This window comes from Hordeum vulgare, chromosome 5H (assembly GCF_904849725.1).
Source record: "Hordeum vulgare subsp. vulgare chromosome 5H, MorexV3_pseudomolecules_assembly, whole genome shotgun sequence".
In the NCBI taxonomy this organism is placed as follows: domain Eukaryota; kingdom Viridiplantae; phylum Streptophyta; class Magnoliopsida; order Poales; family Poaceae; genus Hordeum; species Hordeum vulgare.
Window position 1 is genome coordinate 179,095,323 of NC_058522.1, and position 9,737 is coordinate 179,105,059.

The 9,737-nt window shown below is 43.1% G+C and overlaps 1 protein-coding gene across 2 annotated transcripts; it reads left to right on the plus strand.

Annotated features, from left to right (window-relative positions):
• Positions 1 to 400: 400 nt before the first annotated feature.
• LOC123395503 (translocase of chloroplast 90, chloroplastic) lies at positions 401 to 3,696 on the plus strand. 2 transcript variants are annotated; one of them, XM_045090503.1, is made up of 3 exons: positions 401 to 537; positions 657 to 787; positions 1,253 to 3,696. In XM_045090503.1, exons 2-3 carry the CDS (start codon positions 664 to 666, stop codon positions 3,496 to 3,498), a joined length of 2,370 nt encoding a protein of 789 aa, XP_044946438.1. In that variant the 5' UTR covers positions 401 to 537; positions 657 to 663; the 3' UTR covers positions 3,499 to 3,696. The 2 variants fall into 2 exon arrangements, with proteins under 2 accessions (XP_044946438.1, XP_044946439.1); XM_045090504.1 differs by having other exon boundaries at positions 657 to 778.
• Positions 3,697 to 9,737: the final 6,041 nt, after the last annotated feature.

The following is a 9,737-nucleotide window of genomic DNA, read 5'->3' on the forward strand; positions in this document are numbered from 1 at the left end:
CCTGGCGGCGGCAGTAACGACAGCAACCGAGATGGGCGCGACTAGAGTCATCTTCGAGACAGACTCGCAGCTGCTTGCAGAGGCCATGAATGTTTTCCGCGCCGACGCCTCGTCCTATGCAGCTATCATCGAGGACCTGAAGTACCAGCTCAAGCTTTGGTTCGCCCATTGAAGTGTTATCACATGTAGACGCATTATGAACAAAGTAGCGCATGCCTTAGCCCAAATTGATAGCACCTGTGCCGCCAATAGTTGTGTCGAATAGGACTCGGTTGTACCACCCGATGTGGCTCTTTGCGTGTGGGGCAATATGCGCGAGGGTAGTTGATTTATAAAGCTCTGCTTTAAAAAAAAAAAGACGCCGTTGGGTTCGCCGCTGACCCTCTCCTCTCGGCCGCCTCTCTTTCTGCTGCCACACGAAAACAGGAAAACCCCGAAAATACAAATTATTAAGAAATAGAAAGCACATCTCCGGCACCATCTATCGCCTCATCCCGAGAACGCGAAAGCCTCCGCCCGTGGGCGCAGACCGACCAGGTACCGTCGACCGAATCCCTCAAAGCTTCCCATTGCGAACTTTTCCCTTGGTCAATTTGATTTGGTTTTTCCGTTGTGAGTTGGTGGAGAAAACATAGCTGATTTGGTTGCTGCCACAGGTGAACGATGATGATGAACTTCAGGGACTGGATCTCATACCGGCTCGGGTCGTCGCTGCTGTCGGCGAGGCCGCTCGCCATCTCCGGGTCCGACGCCGGCGCCTCCCAGGGCGATGGCGAAGGTACTCTCGGTGGGGTCGAATTGCTAGTGATTTTTAGCCTTGTTTACAATGATTTATAATAGAATTAAGCATCTTTCTTGATACTGCTCTAAAGCAACGTTGGTTAGTTCCAGTTTCTCTGTCCTAATATATGTTCCAGATGTAACGCTATAGGAACTGTGGATGTTCACTTGCTGTTATTGCAGCTGTGATATCCCTTCAGTGTGCCGTCCATCTTGATTTCATTTGCATAGCTGAAGGTCCTATTACTAATTGTTGATTTATTTTTATTCCGTCACTTGGAGACGTTTCCTGACGACATTTTTTATAATTCCATCCTCCTGTTAAATGTTAAGCTAAATTGGTGGATTTCCTATTTCATGTACAACACAAAGTGAGTTTGTAGAGTCACTTGGAGACGTTTCCTGACGACATTTTTTATAATTCCATCCTCCTGTTAAATGTTAAGCTAAATTGGTGGATTTCCTATTTCAGGTACAACACAAAGTGAGTTTGTAGAGACCGTATCTGCCAACATATTTCCTTCCAATGATAGCCGTGCGCTAGAGGTCACATCCAACCCACAGGATGCTGTTTCCTCTGGTCTTCTTCAGCCAGATCATGATCACAACAAGTCAGATCCACTAAAGCAAGTTGAGGCACTTCAAATTAAGTTTTTGCGGCTGGTACACAGGACTGGACTGCCTCCCAGTACCAATGTAGTTGCACAGGTACTGTACAGACTGCAACTTGCCAACTTGATCAAGGCTGGTGAATCAGATGCGAAGAGAACTAACCTTGCTATCAACAAAGCCAGAGTTATAGCAGCAGAACAAGAAGCATACGGTGGACCTGATTTGGACCTCCCCTTGCGTATTCTTCTTCTGGGAAAGACTGGTGTGGGAAAGAGCGCCACAATAAACTCCATGTTTGATGAAACAAAGGTCACTACTAATGCACTTGTTCCTGGTACTAGTAGGATAAGGAGGGTTGATGGAACTATCAAAGGAATACGAGTTACAGTTATCGACACACCTGGTCTGGTACCTCACTATCATAGCCAACGGAGGAACAGGAAGATTTTGCATGCTGTCAAGCATTTCATTAAAAGAAACCCGCCTGATATTGTCCTATACTTTGAGCGACTTGACCATATTAACAGCAGATACAGTGACTACCCTCTGCTGAAGCTTATAACTGATACCTTGGGTTCTTCAATATGGTTCAACACTGTCCTTGTAATGACTCACTGTTCCTCATCTCCTCCTGAAGGACCAGATGGTTATCCTTTGGAATATGACGCGTACACCCGTTATTGTAAGAATGTCGTGGAGCGTCATATCCAGCTAGCAGCTTGTAACACACAGCTGGAGAACCCTATTGTTCTGGTTGACAATCATCCAATGTGCAGACGGAACACCAGGGGTGAAAGAGTTTTGCCAAATGGGCAGGTATGGGCATCAGAACTTCTTTTGCTGTGTGGGGCGACCAAGTTGTTAGCAGAAGCAAATTCCTTACTAAAGTTACAAGATAGTTTTCTGCTGTCACAAGCAAATGCCAGGCTGCCTTCACTGCCTCATCTTCTTTCGTCACTCCTTAAACCTGCTGCATCATCAAGTTTTGAGGGCGTTGACAATGAGATGACTGAGCTATCAGATGAGGAGGATGAATATGATCAGCTACCACCTTTCCGTGTTCTAAAAAGATCTGAATTTGAAAATTTGACCAAAGAACAGAAAACTGCATATCTTGATGAACTGGACTACCGTGAGACTTCATACCTCAAACAGCAGTGGAAGGAGGGAATCCGGAGGCAAAAGCTTGCTGAAACTGAAAACAGCGAAGCATCATCTGCAGTTGCTGATGATTATGAAGAGAGCACATCCCCAGAAGTTGTGCATATATCAGATATGGAAATCCCACTAAGTTTTGACTCTAATTATCCAGCTCACCGCTACCGTCACCTTATAACTAATGATCAGTTGTTTAGACCAATTTTGGATCCCCAAGGATGGGACCATGATATTGGGTTCGATGGGATCAATTTTGAAGCATGTCATGATTTAAAAAAGAACATATCCACATCTATCGCTGGACAGATGAGGAAGGACAAAGAAGACATGTATATGCAATCGGAATGTTCGGTAAGCTACAGTTATCAAAGACGCTACTCATTAATGGGGGGCATGGATATACAAACAGCGACCAAGGATTTAGTTTTTACTGTTCATGGGGATGCCAAGTTTGAAAATCTGCCTTGGAACACCACCGGAGGAGGTATTTCTGTTACTAAATTCGGGTCAAAGTATTTTTCTGGGGCCAAATTAGAGGACTGCATCACCATTGGGAAACGAGTCCACTTGGTAGCCAATGCCGGGAGAATGGTTGGTGGTGGACAAGTGGCAGATGGTGGTAGCCTGGAAGTAACAGTAAGAGGAAAAGACTACCCTGTGAGAGAAGGGAGGACCAGCATGGCGGCCACTGCTCTGTTCTTCGAGAAAGAGACTGTAATTGGGGCGAATCTTCAGTCAATCTTCCGAGTGAGCCGTGGGTTAAAATTATCGGTCAGCGCAAACGTAAATAGCAGAAATCTAGGCCGGCTTTGTGTCAAGACCAGCACGTCGGACCATGTGGAAATAGCTCTGGTTGCGGCCGTCTCACTTGTCCAGTTCTTGCTAAGGAGAAGATTGCCGCCGACTGACAAAGGCAACCAACAGCTTGATACCGACTTAGATGAGTAAGTGAGCAGATAGAAGGAGAGCAGTCAAGCCATGCCATGTTGTAAACGTTCAGCAGTTGGGTGTCGTACTTGGTCAAGCTACTGTACCAGCCGCTAATGTGGGGTTTCTAATTGTACAGATTTCCTATATCCATGACTTTTTTTTTGAAACAAGGCAAAATACTTGCTATTTTCATTGATTAAGAAGAGGAGTTTGATAGACAAGAAGCGTAAAAGTTTTTTTTTGAATGTCGGTAGCTTGGATGCTACCAAAGTATTTGATTAGGAAGGAGGGCGAGCTACAAAGAACCCGGTCAGGTTAACCTGCCAACGTGGCTCAGATGTGCCAGAAGGCCAAACGGAAACAGGAAAAGAAGAAAGAAAAAACAGAAACACGGCGAGGAAAAAGCGCCCGAGGATCAGCCTGGATCGAAGGGTATTCCTGCGCCGGCAATGTTCCAAAGGTGGATCTCCTCTCTAGTTTTATCAACGAACCTATGCCAGGACTAAATTCAGTGATAGCGTCAGTATCAGTTTCAGTCATTACAAGAGAGTGCACGGAAGCCAATGGTTGGGATCACTCCTCGCGTACCGCTTCGTCGCTGGCCGTTGATTAGTTACTGTAGTAATTTTGTTGTCGGTTTACTGCTGGTTAAACCCTTCGCTTATAGAACAGCTGGGCTGTGGCTGAGCTGGATATCGAATTTTCTATAATTCTTGCCTTCGTTCAGAAGCTTATAATACAAATCAGATATGAGATGAACTTTTCCCTATTTCTTACATAAAATTCCCCTAGAAACAAGCCGGGTCCTGACAAATTGGTATCATGAGCCACCGATTCTCGGCTGAAGATGGGTTTGATTGAGAATTTTTTTCTCAGATCCATGATTCCCACCCTTTCCCACCTTTTTAGCGGTTGATAGTGCGAGTTCAGGTGGCGTTGGTGGCGGAGTAGTGAGGATCCGTAGGATTCTCGTGGCGCTGGTGGCGGTGAATTGTTCGGGCATAGATCGGTACGGCAGGAGTGGTTGATCGAATTCACTGTTTGATCGGTAAAATTCCACGTCCGTGCGCTGATTTGTATGCCTTTGCGGGTGGCGAGGATCGTGGCGGCGGCAGGATCTGAGTTACAGGAAGGGTTGCTGGTTTCCAGTGGTAAAATTCCTCACTAGTAACTTAGATCAAGGTGATGGGTCGTAAGGGAGCAATTGATGATGCGGATTTGCAAGAAATTTTATCCCCGCGGGATAAGTTCGGAGTTCTGTAGAAGGATAGTTCTGTGATGTGTTCGGATGTGTCTAAGCTCCAGGAAGATATGCATTCGATTGACTCAAAACAAGGTGAAATTTCTCAACATGTGGGCAGTATTGAGAAGGCAGTACTTGATTTGTGTAAACAACTATCAACCATTAGCCAAGTCGTGCAAACCATCATCCACCTATGGGGCAAAATCTAGGAGGTTCAAATCAAGCAAGTTCAAGTCACATAGTTCGTTCTCCTATGCTGCATCAGGAAAACTTACAGGAACAACAGATCAGAAATGAATTCTTGAGGAAACAACTCGAATTGGAAAAGGAAAAAACCAGGCAAGTTGAAGAGATTCAGACGCAGAATTTACCCCCTCTGAAAGTTCATAGACAAACTGTACCCCCTCGTTATGACAATCAACAAAGAACAGATCATGTCAGTGCTATGGGTACCCTTGTGACAGCAAGAGAGGCTGGTCAGACCTGCATTCAACAAGTTTTATCAAGCAAACAGGGATAGACAGTTGTGGCAAGGGTATTACAGAACTTATGAACAAGATATGCAAGCTCAATTCATGAAATCCTTAACAAAAGGTCCTAAGATGGATTTTTCAAGGTTTGAAGGAGCAGACCCAGTTGGATGGATAAGACAATGCAACAAATATTTCCAAATGTCAGCAGCTCCAGAAGAATACAAAGTATCCCTAGCTCAGCTCTACATCATAGGTGAAGCTGATACTTGGTTGAGAAGATGTGGCATACTCAAGAAACAATTGACATGGAAGCAATTTTGTGCTGAACTAATTAAGAGATTTTCTGAACACGGATCCTATGATTTGACTGAAATTTTTAATTCAGCCAAGCAAGGGAACAACAATGTCTCTGAGTATACCAAATTGTTTGAAGACTTGATGACTGATGTACAGGAAGAAAACCCTGAACTCAGTGAGTTGTGGTTTGTCAGATGCTATGTTAATGGCTTAAGAGATGGAATTAAATTTCAAATTAGACCATTAAGACCACAAACTCTCACAACTTCTTATTGGCTTGCCAAGGATGTGGAACCCTGTCATCCTCCTATCTGAAGTTTGCCAAAGAAAAATAGCATACCCTACTCTCACTTTTATCAGAAACCTACCACTAGTGCTGCTGGGAGACAATTGTCTACTATATCTATGGCAATTGTGTCACAAAATCCAACAAGGCAAAATGATACTTATCAGAAGATTAGGAAAGTTGGAGAATGTTGGAGATGTGGAGATAAATGGGTGTATGGACACAAGTATAAACTGATTCCTAATGTACACATGATGCAACAGGATGCAGAGAAACATATATCACAAGATATTGAAGATATCCATAATCAAGAGCAACCTGAAACTGTTTCAGAAGGAGAGCAAGCAATGTTTATCTCTGCTTTTGCCATGGGACAACAAATGAATGTTCCTACTCCTACTGTAGTAATTCACATTAAAGGAAGAAGGGTTGTTGCACTATTGGATTCTGGAAGCACATCTTCATTCCTCAATCAAGATTTTGCAGTGAAAGCAAATTGCCAATTGCTACCAATGAAACCAAGGGTGCTAGCTGTGGCTGGAGGAGGAACTTTAGTTTCTCATCCAGTAGTTCCAAAATGTGAATTTCAGCTGGGCAGATTGAAACAACATCACAATTTCAGACTAATATCACTACCCTGTCACGACGCTATCTTAGGGTATGATTGGTTTACAGCTGTGAGCCCAGTCTCCTTTGATATACCAAAACAACAATTTAGCTTTACTGTCCAAGAAAAACAGACAATAACCACTGCTATGTTTACTAATTCTGCTAGTTTCAAAGAGGTGAGTTCAGAGAAAATGAATAAGTTGTTAGATAAGGGAGTAGAGGTATTCCTCCTGCAAGTCCATAATATCATGATGAATGCTCCTGAAGGTTGCAAAACTCCATCCCAAGTTCAAAAATTACTACTGGAATATGCTGATCTCTTTGAAGAACCAAAGACTCTTCCCCCACATAGAGCTTTGGACCACACTATTCCTTTAGTACCAGGGGCTACACCTCCTCAAGTCAGGCCTTATAGAGTCCCTCAGCATCAGAAGCAGGAAATGGAAGAACAAATCAAAAAGCTGTTAGCTGCTCATTTCATCAGACATAGTCAAAGCCCATATGCAGCCCGTGTGATATTGGTCAAGAAAAAAGATGGCTCCATGATACTATGCACTGATTTCAGAAAGTTGAATTCTCTTACAGTTAAGAACAAATTTCCTATACCTCTTATAGAAGATTTGTTAGATGAATGCATGGTGCCACATATTTTTCCAAACTAGATCTGAGATCTAGCTATCATCAAATTAGAACGAATCCTAAAGATATACACAAAACTTCTTTCAGAACATTCTTAGGCCATTTTGAATACTTGGTCATGCCTTTTGGATTATCCAATAATCCAGGCAGATTTCAAGAACTTATGTACACCATATTTGCTCCTTATCTGAGAAAATTTGTGTTGGTATTTTTTGATGATATTTTGATATTCAACAAAAATCTCAAGGAACATCTAGAACATATCAAAATAGTTCTAGATACATTGAAATCACACAACTTGTTTGCCAATCTATGAAAGTGTGTGTTTGCTGCTCAACAAGTGGAATATTTGGGCCATGTGATATCTGCTGATGGGATAGCCACTGACCCCAAGAAAATCTCTCCTATTGCGGATTGGCCTGTTCCTGATAATGTTACCAAGCTAACTAGGTTTAGCTGGATATTACAGAAGATTCATCAAGGGATATGGTTTGATCTATAGACCCTTCATGATGTGTTAAAAAAGGGGCAATTCTCTTGGCAGACAACACAAGACACAACTTTCAAACAACTTCAACAAGCATAAATATCTGCTCCAGTGTTGGCATTACCTGATTTCTCTCAACCTTTTGTGTTGGAAACGGACGCTTCAGGCAAGGGTATATGAGTTGTACTGATGCAGCATGGTAGGCCTATATCATATCATAAATATCTACTCCAGTGTTGGCATTACCTGATTTCTCTCAACCTTTTGTCTTGGAAATTGATGCTTCAGGCAAGGGTATATGAGCTATACTAATGCAGCATAGTAGGCCTATATCATATTATAGTTCTACTCTATGTCCTAGAAATGCTGCCTTGTCCACCTATGAAAAAGAAGCTCTAGCCATTTTGGAAGCACTAAAAAGATGGAGGCATTACTTGCTGGGAAATGAGTTAACAATCAAAACTAATCAACAATCCCTCAAGTTCATCACTGATCAGAAGTTGACTGAAGGTATACAACACAAGTTGATGATGAAATTGTTAGAGTTCAACTTCACCATTCAATATAAGAAGGGAGTTTGCAACAAAGTGGCTGATGCCTTTTCTATAGTACTTCCTGGATGCATGGAATTAAAAAGACAGTGGAGGAGTTTATTGCAGCTTGTCCTATGTGTCAAAGAGCTAAACATGAGAATTGTCTTCAACCAGGATTACTTGATCCTTTACCTGTGGCAGATTTGGCATGGCAACATATAGCCATGGAGTTTGTGGAGTGTCCGCCAGTGTCTAGTGGACATAATGTTATTATGGTGGTGGTGTACAGGTTTACAAAATATGCACATTTTATTCCTGTCTCACATCCTTACACAGTGCTTAGTGTGGCTCAAGCTTTTGTGGACCAAGTCATCAGGCTGCATGGTCCACCCAAGATGATCATCTCAGACAGAGACAAAATCTATACCAGCAAACTATGGAAAGATATCTTTGCTGCTTTGAAAGTGGAGTTAAGATACAACACTACCTATCACCCTCAAACTGATTGACAGAAAGAGAGGATAAATCAATGTTTGGAAACTTATCTAAGATGCATGACTACAAATGCTCCTAGTAAGTTGTTATCATGGTTATCACTGGCAGAATTTTGGTACAATTCAACTTACCGTACCAGCCTCAAGATGCCCCCATTTCAAGCTTTATATGGGTACCCTCCTTCTATGATCAGTGAGCTAGCAATATGTAATGACTAAGATGCGGTCCTTTCCTATTTAGGGGGCGATGCCCCAAAATGGAAAGAAGCGCATCTATGCGGTTCGCAAGCAAGATAAACATAGCACATACATACATACATACATAAAGAATGACAAATAGGGAATCGTTTGCCATCTCACATAGATAATATCAGAGTTTACATCCGCACATTTATTCAGACAAGGTAGTTCCGCTATGGACTACATAACATAAGAAAAGGCTATGCTATCCCGCATGGTTGCCCACGATCACGACCATGCCTTAGTCTTCTGGATAGTTCACGTACAAGCGGTCGTTCTCCTCATCGTACTGCCACGCCAGCTGCATGCCATCGGGATCACCTGTGTCGGGCGTACCTGTACCTGTTGGGGGGGGTTGAAGTAATCTGTGAGCCACGGGGACTCAGCAATCTATGACCTTGGTAACGAAACTAGTGAAGTTATTAGGTGAGGAAGGTTCAGTGTTTAGGTTGCAACATCCTGAGCATTTATGGTGGATAACTTATGAAGAACAAGTTATAGATGTGGTGGTCTACACTAGCGGTCGAAGACTAGCTGATCACTAAGTGATCCTGAACACCTACTTACGTCAAACATAACCCCACCGTGTTCCCGATCGAAGAGAGGTCTTCGAAGGGGATAATCACGGATACGCACACGGTTGGCAGTTTTAGTAGAATTAGTTCAAGTTATCTAGAACACAGATGTTAACAAATATTCCAAGTTGCCACATAACTGCGGGCACGGCTTTCCGAAAGATTAAACCCTGCAGGGGTGCTCCAACTAGTCCATCACAAACGGTCACGGGCCGCAAAGTAATCCTCTATCACGAAACTCGTGATCTCGTCGGATTCCTTAGAGGAAAACCTCAACTCTAGGGAGAACCAAAGCTTCACCGGGATTCCTATACGCAAGATATATCGCTAAGGTAAGACAAGACTAGCAGGACCTCTCGTCGTGTCGACGACCCCGATAAG